Here is a 17,406-nt window from a genome sequence, read left to right on the forward strand (position 1 = left end):
TTGTGCACGTGCGTGTTGTCAACACACCAACAAGCTCATGTCTGTGACTTCTAAATATTTCCTCAGGACTACTCGACAGACCGTCTTAAAAAGACGACGGAGATCTTGAAAGGAATAAAGCTCCTGAAGCTCTACGCATGGGAGAACATCTTCTGTGACCGTGTGGAAGAGACCCGAGGAAAAGAGCTGACCAGTCTCAAGACTTTCGCCCTTTACACATCAATGTCCAGTATGACAAGCTCCTCCTTCCATCATATGCCCCGCCCACATGCATAAACCCCTCCCCTTGTTATTAGCCCAACCCATATTCTCATTTGTTTAACTTTCTGATTCTGAATCAGGGCTACTTGGTTCTAATTTGGTTCTTTGGTTTGTTGTTCGCGACTTAAAAAAAAGAGTTCTGTCCCTCTTTATCTCCACAGTATTTTTGAATGCCGCCATCCCCATTGCTGCAGTTTTGGCGGTAAGATATTCATCATTTCAGGCTTCAATCCGTTGTATTTTATCCAACAAGTAGACCATATTATCTTGTATCTCGTTTTTGTAGACCTTTGTCACACACGCCTATATTGAGGAGGTCAGGCTCAGTCCAGCTAAGGCGTTTGCCTCTTTGGCTCTATTCCACATTCTGGTCACGCCACTCTTCCTGTTGTCCACGGTGGTCAGGTTTGCCGTCAAGGCCCTTGTTAGGTATGTTTCTAACTCCAACATTACTTCATTTTGGCTTATCTGTAAGGATATGATCATCTGATTTGTATCTGCAGTGTACAGAAGCTCAGCGAGTTCCTGCAAAGTGACGAGATTGGAGATGACAGCTGGAGAAACGGAGATATGTCCATGCCTCTTGAGGTCGGAAAGAAATACAAATACCAAGGGGATGTGAGTGTTCACACACAGATTTGCACCTTAAAAGTGTGGTCACATTTACCATTGTTTGGCAACATTTATGGGCAAAATCCAGTCATTTCAAGAAGAAAGAGCACCGAAACTATTTTTTTAAATATATTTAGTTGCGTTTTGGAACATATTTGGCATCAGAATATCTTTTTCTCAACTTTAAAAATGGACAGAATGTTCTTGGATCAGTTTTAGAGGAGAAAATATATACAGTATGTTGATTAACGGGGACTTTCCCTGCCCTGTAACTGAACAAGAGAAACAAATGAATATTAATGTTTATAACTAATCTCACTGGATTTTTTTATCACCAAACACTGAGAACATACAAGATAAGTGGCCAAAGTTCTCAATTTGGGTTTGTCAAATAAAATAAAATAATTACAATTATGTTACAATGTAATTTAATGTAGAATACTTGAAAATGCAGTTGCCAGGACATTTCTGTGTGGTTGAATAATGGTTTAAGTCTGTTGGGGATTTTTTTTTTTACACGTTTTGCCAGCTGAAAATCCTCAATTTGATTGCTCAGAAAAATAATTCTCCTCAACAAGCTACACAATTTAACACCATTTTTGATATTTCATTACATAATTTCAACAGTTGAGATTCTCACTAACCAGGGATGGTTTTCTAAATAGAGCAACTGTGGAATCAAATATTTTCTTGTATTGGTATCTGCAAAATATAGATAAAAACAGTGATTTATACTGAGAGGATGACACTCTTTATGACCTCCAGTAACATCAAACATGAGACTCCACATGGCCATGTCTCAAGAGACAACTTCCCACGTTTAGGGGGCTGAAACGGGAGCTGGTCATTCCTCAGCCAGCATGGCTAAGATCTCATAAAAGCGTTGAAGAGAAGCTTCTCTTTTTAGTCAGTGCAGTGGCCCTCAGCTGTTCTCTGAGAGAAGGACTAATAAAAGACAGAACTATAACTACCCGTCCCCTGAGAGGAGAAGAGCTGGAGCAAGGGGTGAAGGAAAGGGAGGGAACGAGAGATTAAGTCTATGGATGGAAATATATACTGTGACAGGAAGAAGAAGGAAGGGGGTCCAGGCGAGGAAATGGTGTTAAGCTGGGAAAATGACTTGGCTAGATGCAAGCGTGAACTCATGGTCATAGTTTTAGGTCATGACAGCAGCTTTTGATAGTCATATGATGTTTGCTGACCCAAAATGACAATTCTGTTTTTATTTACCCACCCGAGTGCTGTTAGTTTTTCACTGGAACACAGAAGTAGAAATGGGTCGTTTTGACCCAGTAAATACATTTGAGTTTTATGCTTTCTAATTATTTAATTAGTATGCTTCTATACCAAACCGTTCTCAAGATATAATAATTTGAATCGTGGCTGTCATAAAATCTTTGGAAAAAATAGAAAAGATTGATTTTTTGACAGAATTAGGACATTTATTTAAATAAATAATTAAGACAAATAATAGGTTGAGAATATATTGAATATTACCAAAAAAAGACAATATAAACCCAATTATTAATCATTTATATAATTCATTATATATAGTGCATATACTTACTGTTATATTTATAATTTTAGTGATGTGTTTTATTATAGCACTATACATTTCTGGCGATGTGTCACATTAAAGAGCTCTGAAAAGACATTTACTCTATGAATTTTATAATAAAATAGTTTTTTTTTCTGATCCAAAATGATACAGCATGCACGTCACACAAATGAAGAATCTCTTCCTAGTGACCAGGAGCTGTCAAACTCCCTTATAGATGAAAAAAAAATGTGAATCTTTTCCTTAAGATTTCCCTTAATCTCTCTTTTTCTCTTTATCATGGTATAGACAAAGGCGATCAACAGGAAGGGGCGTTATCGCATGGATAACTACGAGCAGCCCATGCGCAGGCAGCTGCGGCCCACGGAGACCGAAGATGTCGCTGTACAGGTCAGATGTCACCCTCCTCGCCATAGACCCCATCAGCACTGATTCTCAGGCACTTCTCGCTCGTAGAGCACGTGCGAAAGTTCATTAAGAGAGCTCAGGGTCTGCATGTTCTCATCCAGATGCCAGTAACCTTTAAGTCACGGCCAATAGGTTGTTTTACTCCTACTCTGCTAGAGGAAGTGTTCAAATCTCATTTTTTAATACACACACACACAGGGTTTTTCTCTTTCCTTTCTCAGCTGGTTTAAAACCCCCCATATGGGGTTTGCGACAGTTTCTCAGACATGGTGGTTTGGGTTCAGCTTCCCTCTGAGTGCAGTTTGGGATTCTCACGAGAAGAAAAACCAGGACTAAAAATCAGAAGAACATTAATTTAAGTGTTTATTTTTTTTGGTTTCGCCTCTGTCTCTCGGTCCCCGGAGGGTCCACTTCCTTCACTATCCCTCTGGACTAGCGGTGGGAATCGTAAATGTAATGATTCTGGTTGTAAATCTGATTGCATTTAATGATTCGGATTACTTAACAATTGCATTAAGGATTCTTTTTGTCATTTTGAAGAACAATTAATGGACAATGACTGGTAAACTGGAAATAGTTCTTATAGCCACTTAGTAACACTTAAAATTAAAATAACATGATTCTTATACATGGCAGACGGCGAATGCCATTACGACTTCTAAAGTAGTTCTGATGCATATATTTATGAGGTATTGATAAGGGCTTTTATATAAGTGTTAAACGGTTCTGATTTGGGGATGAATAAGTAATGGACTTACTTGGTTCAGTATTTTCTTTTTAATGTCGCTGGTTCTTATCTAGTAAACACACATAAACACATATCCTCATGAATTCTCCCACAGTGACCTACTGTCACAGCCACTGACTTTGTTAGGAATATGGCCTAATCTACTCTGACATTTACACTCCTTCACTTCAGTCATTCCTAACCATTACTCCCATTTTACCCCTTCTCTCTCTCGCTCTCTTGTTCTCACAGATGTTTTTGATTGTTCAGCGTTCTCCCATTTCCCAGTATGCTGTTCTGGTCTTCTGTGCTGCTTTGATGGATGGGAGTGTTATCATTATTATAAATAAACATTTGGAAAATAGAATTCAGAAAACATCCAGAAGATGTAAATGTCTTCAGACAGAAGCAGCTTGTACACGCAGAGATGAAAAGATCATATCACATGAGTTCTGCTTTGTGCTGGTTTCTTTCGCATCATGATATCCTCTATTTATATTTGTTATTGTCACATGTCTCGTTCAGGTGAATGATGGTTTCTTCACATGGGGAAGCAACTTGGCGACGTTGTCGGATATCAACATCCGAATCCCTACAGGTACACACTGTTTACTACTAATTTACTAATAATTTGCAAACAATGCTTTGTCTTTTATGTTATGTTATTATAATGAATCATATAAAATATAATAAATAAATTATTAATAAATAAATTATAAAATTATAGCTTGTTATTTATTTATAATAAATCACCTGTACATATAATAAATACATAAATAAATAATCTTAAATATCTAAAGAGCTTGTCATTTATTTATGCATGTATTTATTAAATAAATAATGTATAAATGTCAAAAATAAATATCATAGATATCAAGAGCGCTTATTTATGTATTCATAACAAATAATATGTGAATATAATAAGTAAATACATAAATAAATAAATAAATAAATACTCTTAGATATACGGTTCTTGTCATTTATTTATTTATAATAAATAACCTGTAAATATAATAAATATATAAATAAATACTCTTAGATATCCGGTTCTTGTCATTTATTTATTTAGAAATAAATAACATGTAAATATAATAAATATTTAAACAAATACTCTCGAATATCTAAGGTGTGTTATTTATTTAAGAAATAATATATAAATGTCATAAATACATACTGTAGATATCAAAAGCTTCAAAATGCTTATTTATTTATTTCTCACTTAAAGTTTAACAGTTGATTAATTTGCTGATTTATCTACCAGGAACTAGATCACAATGTGATAGAAATGTTATATAAGCCAAAATGATCCAAAATGTCTCATTATTATTGGTATATTATTATACAGGTTTTGTTTAAATGGTAGCCCTACACCAACTAAAAATAAATCAAAATTTTGAATATATTAATATTGTTATAATATATATATAATTAATATTAATATTAATAATACATAATGTCTTGGCTACATAAAGTGGTTTGATAGCCTTGTTATATTGAGCTGAGCACTGACATTATACATATAAAATTGTGATTAACCTTCATCTCGTTTCCCTCTTCAGGTCAGCTGACCATGATTGTGGGCCAGGTGGGTTGTGGGAAATCCTCCCTGCTATTGGCTATGCTGGGGGAGATGCAGACGATCAGTGGAAAAGTCTTCTGGAGCAAGTGAGAATTAAAATATTTGCTTAATTATTGTTAAAAACACTATCATGTATCATTTTGCAGAAGTGTTTATGAACATGGACGGGCATTAAAACTCACAGGGCCAAATTCCTGCCTGTTGTGACCCCCTAAAGCAGTTGAAAGTGTGTGTTTATGTAGCAGAAAACAGGGGAGGACATCTGCATACCAGACTCATCAGATGCTAATCAAAGTCTTCATCTATACAAACACACATGCACAAAAATATCCCACTGTGAATCGCATCCGCTATCATTATGATGTATGTACCATGGTGTACATACACAGATGTGTGTGAGGACCGTCTTACTCTTGTGTGTTAGTGTATGTGTGTCTTACTCATTACACTGGCTCTGTGTATTTTTTCTATCTTTCTTCTGTCTTTTTCTCCCACATGTCATTCTGTCCTCTGCGTTATCAGCACACAAGGGAAATGCTTTTCTTTCTGTGAATATCTCCATCATCTCCATGCTGGGGATGGTCTCTGATTAGCATTTGTTAGCAAAGCCAGGCAAATCCACATTTTAAATATTTCTATACATTTACACTGGCTCCGAAATTTTATTAACGCAAGTCACATTTTAAAATGTGAATTGCATTAGATCTAAATGCTTTTGCATCTGAGTTCTCATGTGAGATACAGTTTCTCATAACTAACTAAAGTTTTCAGAGCCATTTTGTTTTGCGATTACTTTTACCAGCTGGTCCAAATATTATTTTTAGTGGATAAAATAGTTGGTACTAGTGCAGTGGTTCTCAACTTAATTTAAATGATAAAAACCAGGATGCACACTGAAATCAGGTTATTTTCCCCCCTGTCGATCTATTGTTTTTATTGAAGAAAATACAGAATCCGAATCTTGGCAGTTACAATATGAATTGTGGTTAATAAATTTAATTTAATTTAATTTAATATATCAGCACTATTGGTTTCTGTTAATAAAACGTTTGAAAACAATAGGCGTTGTCATAATTACAGCAGGAATACCAGAGGAAATCTTAGTTGTTTAAATTCCTAAGTTTGTAGTCCTTGTCTTTTACATTTGAAGTGTGGCTTAAAGTAAAATAATTATGACAATTCTATAATGAGAATTCGGTCAGCATTTACTCACCCTCATGTCATTCCAATCCAAACATTTTTAAATTTCTTCTGCGGAACATAAAAGAAGATATTTAAAAAAAATATCCGTACAATGAAAGTTAATGGGGTCCAGAGTTGTTTTGAACCCCAGTGACTTTTATTGTTTGGACATCTACAAAATTATTTTTCGGGGCCACTTGTACAGTTTATATTGAATTCAGTTCACACTAATATGGAGGAAAACTAATTTGTTAAAGTGTCCCTAAAGGTTCCTAATTTAGTTTTTGGAGGTCTTCTGCAATAGGTTTATATGTATCCAAGGTTACAAATAAAAAAACAAAAACTCTGTGATTTTCTCATAATTTACATTGCAGTATCACCTCTTTTCGTATGTTTCAAAGGATCCAGTCTCCCTAAACCACTCCTTTCAGAGAGATACTCTGCTGTGATTGGTCAGATTAACCAGTCTGTCGCTTAGCATGCATGTCAGAAATAGAACGCCCATTACCATATCTGAGTTTCAGCTCTGAGGCTTCCAGAGATTTGTATACACGGTTATACGAACAGTAATGATGGAGTTGATTTTACTATATCAATTCGAGCCCTTTATTTGGAAGTGCATGGAAAGCAGTTTTGATTTCGCAGTGCAGTAAACAGCGTTTTCTCGACATGCCGACAGCACAAAACAAACTCTTGGTCAAAGTAGACGTTGTTCGAGGGCAGCCAATGAATACTATTTGCGAGCATTATCCAAATTTGTTACAAACCTGCGTAGGTGCGGGTTACTGACAACTCGTTTTAGGAAATTCAGAATCAGTTCTTTCTTTTAACTTTGCAGATCTTTTACATTCACAAACAGTTATATAGCAAACTACATAAAAGGTAATAACTGAAAAAGTATAATAAGAGCACTTTAAGACAATTTGCCATATTGAATTCAACTGTGTTTCGATACAAGTTGTGAATTCAGTCTCAATATGTCAGGCACTGCTGTCTTTGCTAACAGTGCAATGAGTTTTCCAGTTTCAGGTTCTCTAATGACAATGACATTGCTCTCCATTTAAAATATAATAATTTTATATTACTAAAACTAAAAGTTTGTGGAGACCGGTTATAGTTCAGTAAATATCACTCTATCCACCTCATGAGGAGAGTCTGTCAGTGTTCTTACAGAACGGCATGTTAAAGATCTGATCACGTGTGTGTGTTTGTTTCTCTGTGTCCTCTTCCCCAATGGCACGCTAAATCAGGATGCCTGATTGTGAGATACTCTTCGATGAGAACATAAGGTATTTCAGCAGAGGTCTTCACATGCTTACATGCCACACAGTGACCTCTAAAATCCAAAGTCAAATTCAAATGGCCTAGTCTAAAGATTTTTGTTTGCCAACTGCTAACTAGCAGTGTTGATGTTCTATAATGCCGACTTGCAGCGGGAACGATACAGAGCTGTCTCATGAAGATCGGAGGTACACCCGTTTGCGAACTCTTTCAGCAGATGTGCCCTCATCCCCCCCTCATGCATTCATTTAAAAAAAAATCCCTTCCTTTACATTTCTCTGGCTTTGATAAAATGGGTGGTGTTGTTTGTTTTTGTGAGATGTGCAGTGCAAAATGTTTAAAAATGCCGGGAGTCTTCACCTCTCTTGGACACACTGGGTGTTTCTTGTACTTATATTGATTTTGTATTCAATATTTGGATAAGTTAAAGCCCTCCAATGGAAAGAACAAATGGAAAGAATTTGTCAAACAAGAGGCTGTGCTCGAGATAATGTGTTTACTTTTTGGTTTTGTAGCGATTATGATGGCAGTCTCTTAATAAGAAAGGACAGGAGAAAATGTTGTAAAACACACATCAGCTTTCACAGTGAAGGTCTCCCTGCATTTAAGCTTTAATCTCATCATTAACCAGGTTCTTCCTTCATTTCATAGCAGAAACATTAGTGTTTGCTGTGATGGGTGTTTTTCCACATTTCCAGCTTATCAATTCTTTCCTTCTTCCTCTCTTTCTCAACCTGTCTTGGCTCAGTAAAAACAGGTACTCCGTGGCCTACGCAACGCAGAAGTCATGGCTGCTGAACGCCACCGTAGAGGAAAACATCACGTTTGGAAGTCCTTTCAATAAACAGCGGTGAGCTCAAAAGATCTCTAAATGTCACTGTAGAAAATGCCAATATGTTAGAACAACTTCTTTGTTATCTATTTAACTTGTTACAATAATTTCTGCAATCCCTATTTAATCAGAATTAATTAAAGTCAGCATAAAATCAAAATTGACACTGTTTACTTCCTTAATGCATGGTCTTATTGTGAATGATTCATTGGTGCATATTTTGGCTCAAAATCTCTCCCCAAACTGTCATAAATTCTTTAAACAAAATAATATCTTGCTTTTCCCTTGAAATGACATCACTTCAATGTGGCCATGTGGGATATTAGTTTCATTGTTTTGAATCACTAGAACATTTGTTTTAAGTTGTGCACGACGCAACATTCCTCTTATGTTCCATGCAACCCCTTCTGCAACCATACTCTAATATCACTTATAAAATGGTTAGTTCCAATACTTGATTCTGATTGGTCAATAGCTGTGCTTTATTCATGATAAAACACGGCTATGACTGCTTCCCCCAACGGTTCTATTGATCACTTGAGCTTTCATGCATATTACACATTGGGACATTGTTGCTGGTCACGGTCAGGGACTATTTCTTGTTGGCTTTTAGTGATTTTACTTCATGAAAGTTGCACTAATACATATTTTTTTACTTTAATATTTTTATTGTGTGGTAACCGTTTTATAAAAGCAATAAGGTACTCGAGTCAAGTGCTGAAATTCACAATACAGCACAGCCTCTCGTACCTTATTGCTTACATAACTGTTTTAGCATTCTGATACAGCATGTCTCCTTTTCACCATCCAATTAACCTCCAATGGATCAAATCAAGTCGTATTTTTCATTTTTCTCATCAAATATACCTTTTTAATCAGAAACATGCAAGGGAAGCCTAGTACTCCAAAGCTCGCAAAGTCAAAATGATCGGGAAAAATGTTGTGAACTTGCCATTGTGCCTTATAGCCTTAACAGCACTTTGATTTTAAATCAGTCAGGACTTACACTAACGGTTTCAAGTTTAGTGGGTTGATTTTTTTTTTTCTTTTTACAGCCTTCAGGGCTAGACCTCAACTATAATAAAACTCTCTGTGGAAACTCCGGGTCATGACATTGTTCATTTTCACTCCCTCGGGATCTAATGTTCAAGATTCCTACCCTTTGGTTTTTGAGGAAACATTCTTATATGTTTTAACTCTAAATCTCTCGAACAGATACAAAGCGGTGATTGATGCCTGCTCGCTTCAACCAGATATCGACCTCCTTCCTTTTGGAGACCAGACTGAAATCGGAGAACGGGTAAGAAAGGACAGCTCACTGTGTCTGGGCTTGAGACCAGCTCTCTGACCTCAGCTGCTGTGATACTAATCAAATAAAAACTTGTTATTGAGACTACCATGATGTTACACTATGTCATCAGAATCAAAAGTGTTTAATTTGTGTTTGTGTGTTGTAATCCTACAGGGTATTAATCTCAGTGGTGGTCAGAGACAACGGATCTGTGTGGCCAGAGCTCTGTACCAGAACACCAACATAGTTTTCCTGGTAGGAACCAACTTTTCCAATACAGATAACTTACCTCCACCCTCCACAAGTGATTTGCCACACGTTCGAGATGTTATGAATGACCGCAGCTTTTAATTCAATTTCAGAGGTACTCCCAGAAGAGATTTCTTAATTGACACATGATAGCAAAGGGTATGTTGTGGCAGCAATAGCAGAAAACACAGTTAAGTGTAAGGGCTGTTATTGGATTACTGTACACACCCTTCTGGACAGGATCATGAATTCCAATAACCATTCCTTGGAATGACGTTATGTCTCACGTCCTAAAAAGTCAGTAGGGTTGATTTAGGGTCAATTTGGGTCAATCGGGAAGTGATTTAAGCAAATATAAAGCGCATTTAATTACTATTGAAATGGTTGCTCTCTGCTTTTGAACGGCTTTCTGAACTGATCATTTTCAGAGATGGTACTGTTGTATTTACCTTCTTAAAAAAGTTCTTTATTAGCCTCTTTGGTTCCATAAATAACCTTTAACATCCTTGAAACCACGGAAAGATTCTTTAAGCTATTTACGTTCTTTTGGGAACTCAAAATAGGTCTTCTATAGCATTGCTGTGAATATTCCCTTTTGTAGTGTAATGTTGTCTCAAGTTGAAACTTGAAACTTATATTAAATATAGGTTCCTAAATGTCTAGATCTGTTTCTGCAGACTCATATTGAATTGAATTTGAGTTAACTGGGTTTTGGGTTTGCTTACTTATAGGATGACCCGTTCTCTGCCCTGGACATCCACCTCAGTGATCATCTGATGCAGGAGGGGATACTCAAGTTCCTTCAGGACGACAAACGGACATTGGTCTTGGTCACTCATAAGCTGCAGTACCTCATCCATGCTGACTGGGTAACTGCTTTGCTGATTGATGGTCTTGAATATTTTCAGGCTGGTTCTTCACGATACTCTGAAAAAGGGGAATGTCTTAATGAATTAAACACGAATTACTTCATCCTACTTTTAGAGTAAAGACAATAACCAAAAACAAATGGCTTTAGACTCTATACTTTCTCTGTTTGGTAGATAATAGCCATGAAGGATGGTTCAGTGCTGAGAGAGGGGACATTAAAAGATATCCAGACTCATGATGTGGAACTCTACGAGCACTGGAAGACCCTGATGAACAGACATGACCAAGAGCTTGAAAAGGTCCTTCACTGTTAAATCCCAGCTCTGCTACCAGTGTTTAATAGCAACAGAGGCTGGGTTAAATCTGCAGCCCAAAATCCCAAAATCTTTGGAAAGAGTTTCACCTTTGACTACCATTCATCTGGGCAAAAGATTCAGTAAAAAATGAACACTGAACAGACACCAGTTTTGAAAAAGTTGCATTTCTGTTGCATTGTTTTAGGACACCGAACTGGAGAGTCAGACAACTCTGGAGAGGAAGACCCTGAGGAGAGCGTTCTATTCCAGAGAGGCCAAGAACCAGATTGACGATGAGGATGAAGGTAAATGTTTACATTTCAGCACAACCTTTTTCCATTTGGAAAAACCTGTCTTGGACACCTTCTTTGTCCATTCCATAGAGGAGGAGGTGGAAGAGGATGAAGACGACAACATGTCCACCACCACCAGCCGCCGTTCTAAGATCCCATGGAAGTTGTGCTGCCGTTACCTTTCCTCAGGTGGCTTCCTCATGGTCTTCCTGATGGTGTCATCCAAGTTGGCTAAGCACTCAGTTATGGTGGCCATTGACTACTGGCTAGCAGCTTGGACGTCCTCAAACCCGCTTAACCAAATTCCTGCAGATTCTTTTCTCAACGGAACCAATTACACAAAGAACTATGATGCCACACAGATCGCAGAGGTGACGCACGACTGCCGTTTCCTCTTTGAAATGTTGTCTTTCATTATCATATACTACTTTGTAGTTATACTAAAGTGGAGTTCTTTGCATTTTTGCAGCATCGTTCCTACGTGCCAGTGTTTATTATCCTGTGCGGGGCGGCGATAGCACTCTGCCTTATCACTTCCTTAACTGTAGAGTTTCTTGGAGTAGCTGCAGCTACAAACCTCCATCATGACCTCCTCAACAAGATCATTCATGCTCCCATCAGGTACTCAATATTATGAACCCTACTGTAATTTGAGGGGAACACAATATCTGATATCGACTCAACCAGGAATGTCATTATAACATTCTTTTACACCATTGTTAGATTCTTTGATGTCACCCCGCTTGGACAAATCCTGAACCGTTTCTCAGCGGACACCAACATCATCGATCAGGTGAGAGAAAGACTGATCTGTTTGAAGTGTCAAGTACGTCTCTTTATTTTCAAGCCTATTGGGACGAGCCTTGGGTTTCCACACAAACTTGTGACCTCCGTGCTACTGTAGTCAACAATATTGTATTAATGAGATGAGGAATATGGCGAATATGTGATAATGTGTGACTTTTTCGTTCTATCTCCACAGCACATTCCCCCGACACTAGAGTCTCTCACTCGCTCCACTCTTCTCTGTCTCTCTGCGATTGGGGTCATTGCTTTCGTCACCCCTGCTTTCCTCATCGCATTGGTGCCCCTCGCTGTAGCCTTCTACTTTATCCAGAAGTACTTTCGGGTTGCTTCCAAGTAAGTAGTTCACTGAACAATGAATTAAGTCAAAAGAATACTTTTGATTCAGTCATGGACAGTGGTTCCAAAGGTTGGAAACATGTTATCTCTACTCTCGAATAAACTTGAATTGACTAAACCCAACTCAACTTACACTTGTCAAAATAACTTGATTGAATAAAGTTCATTAATCAAAATTTCATAACTTGGTCTGGCAAAAATGACAGACTTCTCTCTGGTGATGAATGATGGACCAATCCTTTAGTTAATTTAAACCCTGCCATTTTCTTACAATCGACAGCAAGCTCATATTCATTTTTTGAGTGCAACTCCCACATTTCAAAATCCAATCAACAATCTCCAAATTTTTGCACTGCATGAAGAGAACACTGCATGTCAAGTAATTTCTTGTTTTTTTTTTCTTTTCCTCCTTCAGAGATCTGCAAGATCTCGATGACTCCACTCAACTGCCTCTTCTCTGTCATTTCTCTGAGACTGCAGAAGGCCTCACCACCATCCGAGCATTCAGGTCAGTGAATCTAGACTTTTCTGAAAGCACACACTGTTTGAATAACCCACATTTTCCTCTTTTTCTCTGTTCTCCTGACTGGATGCAGAACTAAGCAGTTGCATATATATGAGAGACAATTAAATGAGGCTTTATGATACAAAACCATTTTTGTACAATATCAGCTGTGCAGAATTGATGCAGTCTCAGAGGCTCCAGAACATTTCTAATGGTGAACATTCAACCATCCTTGACTTAAAGTAATCCGAAAAGAAACATTAAAATTAAGCTTTTATCTCCTATGTTAAGTCTAGAGAATGTTTACATGAATTAATTGAACACTCTCATCCTTCACAGCTGTGTTGCTGTTTAGCTATATTCGGTCATGGTTCTTTATCATGCACTAAATGTTTTTTACTCACATAGTAAAAGGTCTCTGTTTCCAGGCATGAGGCTCGCTTCAAGCAGCGGATGTTAGAGCTAACTGACACTAACAACACAGCCTACCTATTTCTCTCTGCTGCCAACCGGTGGCTGGAGGTCAGAACTGTAAGTAAAGTGCCACATGCTGATGATCGCCTTGAGTTTTTAGACTTCAGAGGTGGTGGATATGAAGATATGAAGGAATGTCAAAAGTAGCAAGTTCATAGTAAAACCCCATGATTTATTAATGTTAATTATATTAATTAAATCACATTGACAACTGAAAGGAAATTACAAAACGGAACACAAAAACAACAACACAAAAAGACTACTTTAATTATCTTGAAAAAACTTTAAGCAGTGTTTACGTGATATATTAACAATATCAAGAAAATTCGTAACTATTTTACATTTTGGCGAGATAATTCGAATGAATATATGATCCCATTATTCGTTTTTTTTAAGCTACTAATTGTAATGTCTATTTGATGATTTTCTCATTTTACACAATAAAGACTTTGAATTATCTTTTGGAGGTAATTTCCATTAATTAGATGAATTAAGTGCCAATTAATTAGATTAAAAAAATGTAAATCGCTTGACAGCCCTAACAGTATATTGCTGTCAACAAGTAAGTCTGTGGTATCTTAAAAACCTAAATAATACCATTTATATTTTCGTCTCAGGATTATCTGGGTGCTGTGATTGTCCTGACTGCAGCAGTGGCAGCTATCTGGACCTCATCTCAATCTGGTCTGGTTGGACTGGGTCTAACCTATGCCCTCACTGTGAGTTTACACAGCTTTTCTAGCATGCAACAGTGGTCATCAAGTTTATCTCAGTGATAAAAAAACAAGTTAATGTCCTCAACGTGCTTTTTGTTAAGGTGACAAACTACCTGAACTGGGTGGTGAGGAATCTGGCAGACCTGGAGGTCCAGATGGCTGCAGTAAAGAAGGTCAACAGCTTCCTGAGCACAGAATCAGAGAACTATGAGGGATCCATGGGTAATTAATCATTTTCTGACTCATTTAGTAGTTTTGAACCAGAAATACTTTTATGATAATCCAGACCCAGACAGCAAACTGACATTGAATCAACGTGGAAGCGACGTCGCTCATGACATTGAAACAACGTTGATTTTGCTCATCGAATTAACGTTGAACCAACGTCAGACGCGGCATTCTTCAAAGCTAAATGAAAATCGAAAATTGGTTTGCTTTCATAACGTTGAAACAACGCGTTGATTTCAAGTTGATTTTCCGTTAGTTTTGAAAGAATGACGCGTCTGACGTTGGTTTAACGTTAATTCGATGAGCAAAACAATGTCAGATCAACGTTGTTTATTTCCACGTTGATTCACTGTCAGTTTGCTATCTGGGGAGTTTTATTAAAGTCTCTAAATGAAGACCTACTGGATCAAAGCACATATTTCCAGCTTCCTGGCAGCCAGATCGCTGCTACATGTGCATTCCCTCACATTTTAGTGCATTAGGACAGAGCGACCTGACACAAACCACTGAGAGCATTATGTTTAGCAGGAGAAGCAGGAGACCTGAGAAAAATGAGTTTTAGCAATAGTCTGTTAGCGCCCCTGTTAGCCGCAAACAATAGCTCATTCTCCATCTCTTTGTCAGTGACAGAATGGAAAACTGAGTTGGACAGTAGTCGACTCGTCACGTGACAAAACTTTGACATTTGGACACCATATATAGCTGTGTTAATTGCAGCTTGTTAAAGTGCTCGCTTGCAGTGTTCTGGGTTTTTGTTGCCATTGCTGTATCAGTGTTATGTCTACTTTCACTCTCCTCAGATAAAGTCATGTGTGGCGGCGCTTAATCCACCGACTGGGCAGGAAAGAACATTCTGTGGCTAACCTTTCTGTAAACCAAATTCTATCCAAAAACAAGTTTTATTTTTCTCACTTAAAAAGATTTTACTCCAAAAGACATAAATAGCCCAGTACTTTTGAACATGAAGCCTCCAGACACATTCGGTGGCCCAGATAAGCAATTTTAGTTGGGGTCAATAAAGGGGGATCCTTTATGATGGCCACCATGACAAGATCACATGACCAGTCAGATATGTCAGTTTTTCTATATTTGATCTTCTAATGCTAATGGTTATAGCATGAGGATACTGGCATCAATATTGAATATATGGAATGGTAACCTAAATCCAGATCCAATCCTTTCATTCACTTTAATTTGTTGACCACCTCACAATCATTTTCCTTCTGGTTTTTATGTGATTTTAGATGTCTCACAGGTACCGGAAGACTGGCCACAACATGGCGAAATAAAGATCCACGATCTGTGTGTGCGTTACGACTGCTTGTTAAAACCAGTCCTCAAACACGTCAATGCCCATATCAACCCTGGGCAGAAGGTACACACCAACTTACAACAACTCTCTCTAAAAAGTGATTTCACCAAACCTCCCCCTTATTACTTTGTGCAATAGAGTGCCGAAGTTACAACGTCACTTTGTAGGCCAGGACGCAGAAGTGAGTTAGCATTTTAGCACTACCGGTTCCCTCGCCCTAAAGTCTATGGGTTTTTTGAATGGGTTTTTGCTAAATCGCCTGAAATAAGGTCTGTGAACAAAGCCTCTAAATATTTTTACGTTTTGATCTATGACATAAAACACACCAGTTATAACCTGCTTGTGTTTTTTTAAACTTTATTGTGTCTGCTTGTGTTTTTTAAAATCTTTATATAGGCTTCAAAATGTATAAATTTTGGATTAACTTGGACAAAACATGTAAGGGTCACAACTCTTTGTTAAACACTGGGTGGGAAAAATGCATAGCTTTTGGATCGAGGGAACCCATGCGCCGCTAACTTCCGAGTTGTCCTACAAAGTGACGTCATAACTCCGGCACTCTATTGTTTCTTTCATTTTCATTAATCTTGTCATTTATCTTTAAACAATAGGCAAGGATGGTGAAACAAGCAATAACTCAGTGTTGTTATTGTTAACTAAAGCTATTAAAAAGCTATTAAAAAATACTACTAAAATTACTAAAACGTAAAATGAATAAATTAAAGCTAAATAGAAATATCCAAACTAATAAATATAAAAGACAAAAGCACAGAACAAACTGACTACATCTTAAACTAAAATGAAAACTAAAAGCTAATTGGTCCAATAAGTCACAGTCAAATTATTCCAAAGCTGTCAAAGAGCATTCGGCGGTCTTTATACTGATCGTCCTGCTGTAGCACATACTGTACCACTCAGTTGTGGTTGTGTCACAGTGGCGTTAATTTTCTCATTGCACTGTCAAAGCACAGTTATTTTCTGCCTGAATAACGACTATACATGTGCAGCAAAATCTTTCAGCTCATCAGAATTCAGAATCTTTAATAATTCCCTCCTCAGGTTTTATCTTCATTAGCTTGTTTTTTAGAGGTGCCCTGGCTCACATTATACGAGTACGACAGCACAGATGGCTTCTAGTTGGGAATTGTAAATTGTCCTCACTAGTTTGTGTAATTTAGAAGAGAAGCAACCCTGAATGTGTTTAGACAAAAGCAATCTGAAAATGTCAAGCTGTGTAAAGCTCGCACATGTTGTTCTTACTGTCACAGGTGGGCATCTGTGGTAGAACGGGCAGTGGAAAGTCTTCGCTGTCTCTGGCCTTCTTCAACATGGTGGATGTTTTCGAAGGTAAGTCTCCATTTAATCCACTATTATGGTTCCCTGAGAATTACAGCGCTCAGATGTATGTCAAGCTCGCCCCTGGGGAGACTAAATGAGAATAAAAGAGAGAATAACAAAGGAGTTAGGAAAATATGAAAGAAAAGCCGACTTTTATGATCAAGCTATTTTAATGTCCTCAGCTGCTAAGCCCAGAAACATTTCTTTCTTTGCCCGTGTTGTTTGGTCTGTTACCATATGGTTACTGTCAC

The 17,406-nt window shown here is 37.6% G+C and overlaps 1 protein-coding gene and 1 long non-coding RNA gene across 8 annotated transcripts in view; one reads left to right on the forward strand and one right to left on the reverse strand.

The window, feature by feature from the left end:
• LOC120476872 (uncharacterized) overlaps nucleotides 1-17,406 on the reverse strand; it is a 42,199-nt gene that overhangs the window by 11,462 nt on the left and 13,331 nt on the right. The window contains exons 2-3 of the long non-coding RNA XR_005622280.2: nucleotides 17,078-17,245; nucleotides 10,706-10,907 (exon numbers count right to left, since the gene is read on the reverse strand). This is a non-coding gene — a long non-coding RNA (uncharacterized LOC120476872). The remainder of the gene's footprint in view (nucleotides 1-10,705; nucleotides 10,908-17,077; nucleotides 17,246-17,406) is intronic.
• The window catches only part of abcc9 (ATP binding cassette subfamily C member 9), a 34,727-nt gene that overhangs the window by 9,710 nt on the left and 7,611 nt on the right, over nucleotides 1-17,406 (forward strand). For 3 of the 7 annotated variants that reach the window (XM_039668091.2, XM_039668093.2, XM_039668094.2), the window contains exons 12-35: nucleotides 67-229; nucleotides 423-463; nucleotides 548-690; nucleotides 765-879; nucleotides 2,720-2,821; nucleotides 4,092-4,164; nucleotides 5,126-5,231; nucleotides 7,578-7,616; nucleotides 8,357-8,458; nucleotides 9,656-9,740; nucleotides 9,906-9,986; nucleotides 10,712-10,849; nucleotides 11,024-11,149; nucleotides 11,352-11,451; nucleotides 11,530-11,810; nucleotides 11,909-12,060; nucleotides 12,163-12,232; nucleotides 12,422-12,579; nucleotides 12,998-13,090; nucleotides 13,516-13,618; nucleotides 14,179-14,280; nucleotides 14,379-14,499; nucleotides 15,750-15,880; nucleotides 17,086-17,164. In XM_039668091.2, coding sequence (XP_039524025.1) covers nucleotides 67-229; nucleotides 423-463; nucleotides 548-690; nucleotides 765-879; nucleotides 2,720-2,821; nucleotides 4,092-4,164; nucleotides 5,126-5,231; nucleotides 7,578-7,616; nucleotides 8,357-8,458; nucleotides 9,656-9,740; nucleotides 9,906-9,986; nucleotides 10,712-10,849; nucleotides 11,024-11,149; nucleotides 11,352-11,451; nucleotides 11,530-11,810; nucleotides 11,909-12,060; nucleotides 12,163-12,232; nucleotides 12,422-12,579; nucleotides 12,998-13,090; nucleotides 13,516-13,618; nucleotides 14,179-14,280; nucleotides 14,379-14,499; nucleotides 15,750-15,880; nucleotides 17,086-17,164 — 2,704 coding nt within the window. Of the gene's footprint in view, nucleotides 1-66; nucleotides 230-422; nucleotides 464-547; nucleotides 691-764; nucleotides 880-2,719; nucleotides 2,822-4,091; nucleotides 4,165-5,125; nucleotides 5,232-7,577; nucleotides 7,617-7,760; nucleotides 7,797-8,356; nucleotides 8,459-9,655; nucleotides 9,741-9,905; nucleotides 9,987-10,711; nucleotides 10,850-11,023; nucleotides 11,150-11,351; nucleotides 11,452-11,529; nucleotides 11,811-11,908; nucleotides 12,061-12,162; nucleotides 12,233-12,421; nucleotides 12,580-12,997; nucleotides 13,091-13,515; nucleotides 13,619-14,178; nucleotides 14,281-14,378; nucleotides 14,500-15,749; nucleotides 15,881-17,085; nucleotides 17,165-17,406 lie in introns of all 7 variants that reach the window. The other 4 variants (XM_039668087.2, XM_039668089.2, XM_039668095.2 and 1 more) reach the window with 2 other exon arrangements.

Source organism: Pimephales promelas, chromosome 24, assembly GCF_988280905.1.
Source record: "Pimephales promelas chromosome 24, fPimPro1.hap1.1, whole genome shotgun sequence".
Taxonomy (NCBI): domain Eukaryota; kingdom Metazoa; phylum Chordata; class Actinopteri; order Cypriniformes; family Leuciscidae; genus Pimephales; species Pimephales promelas.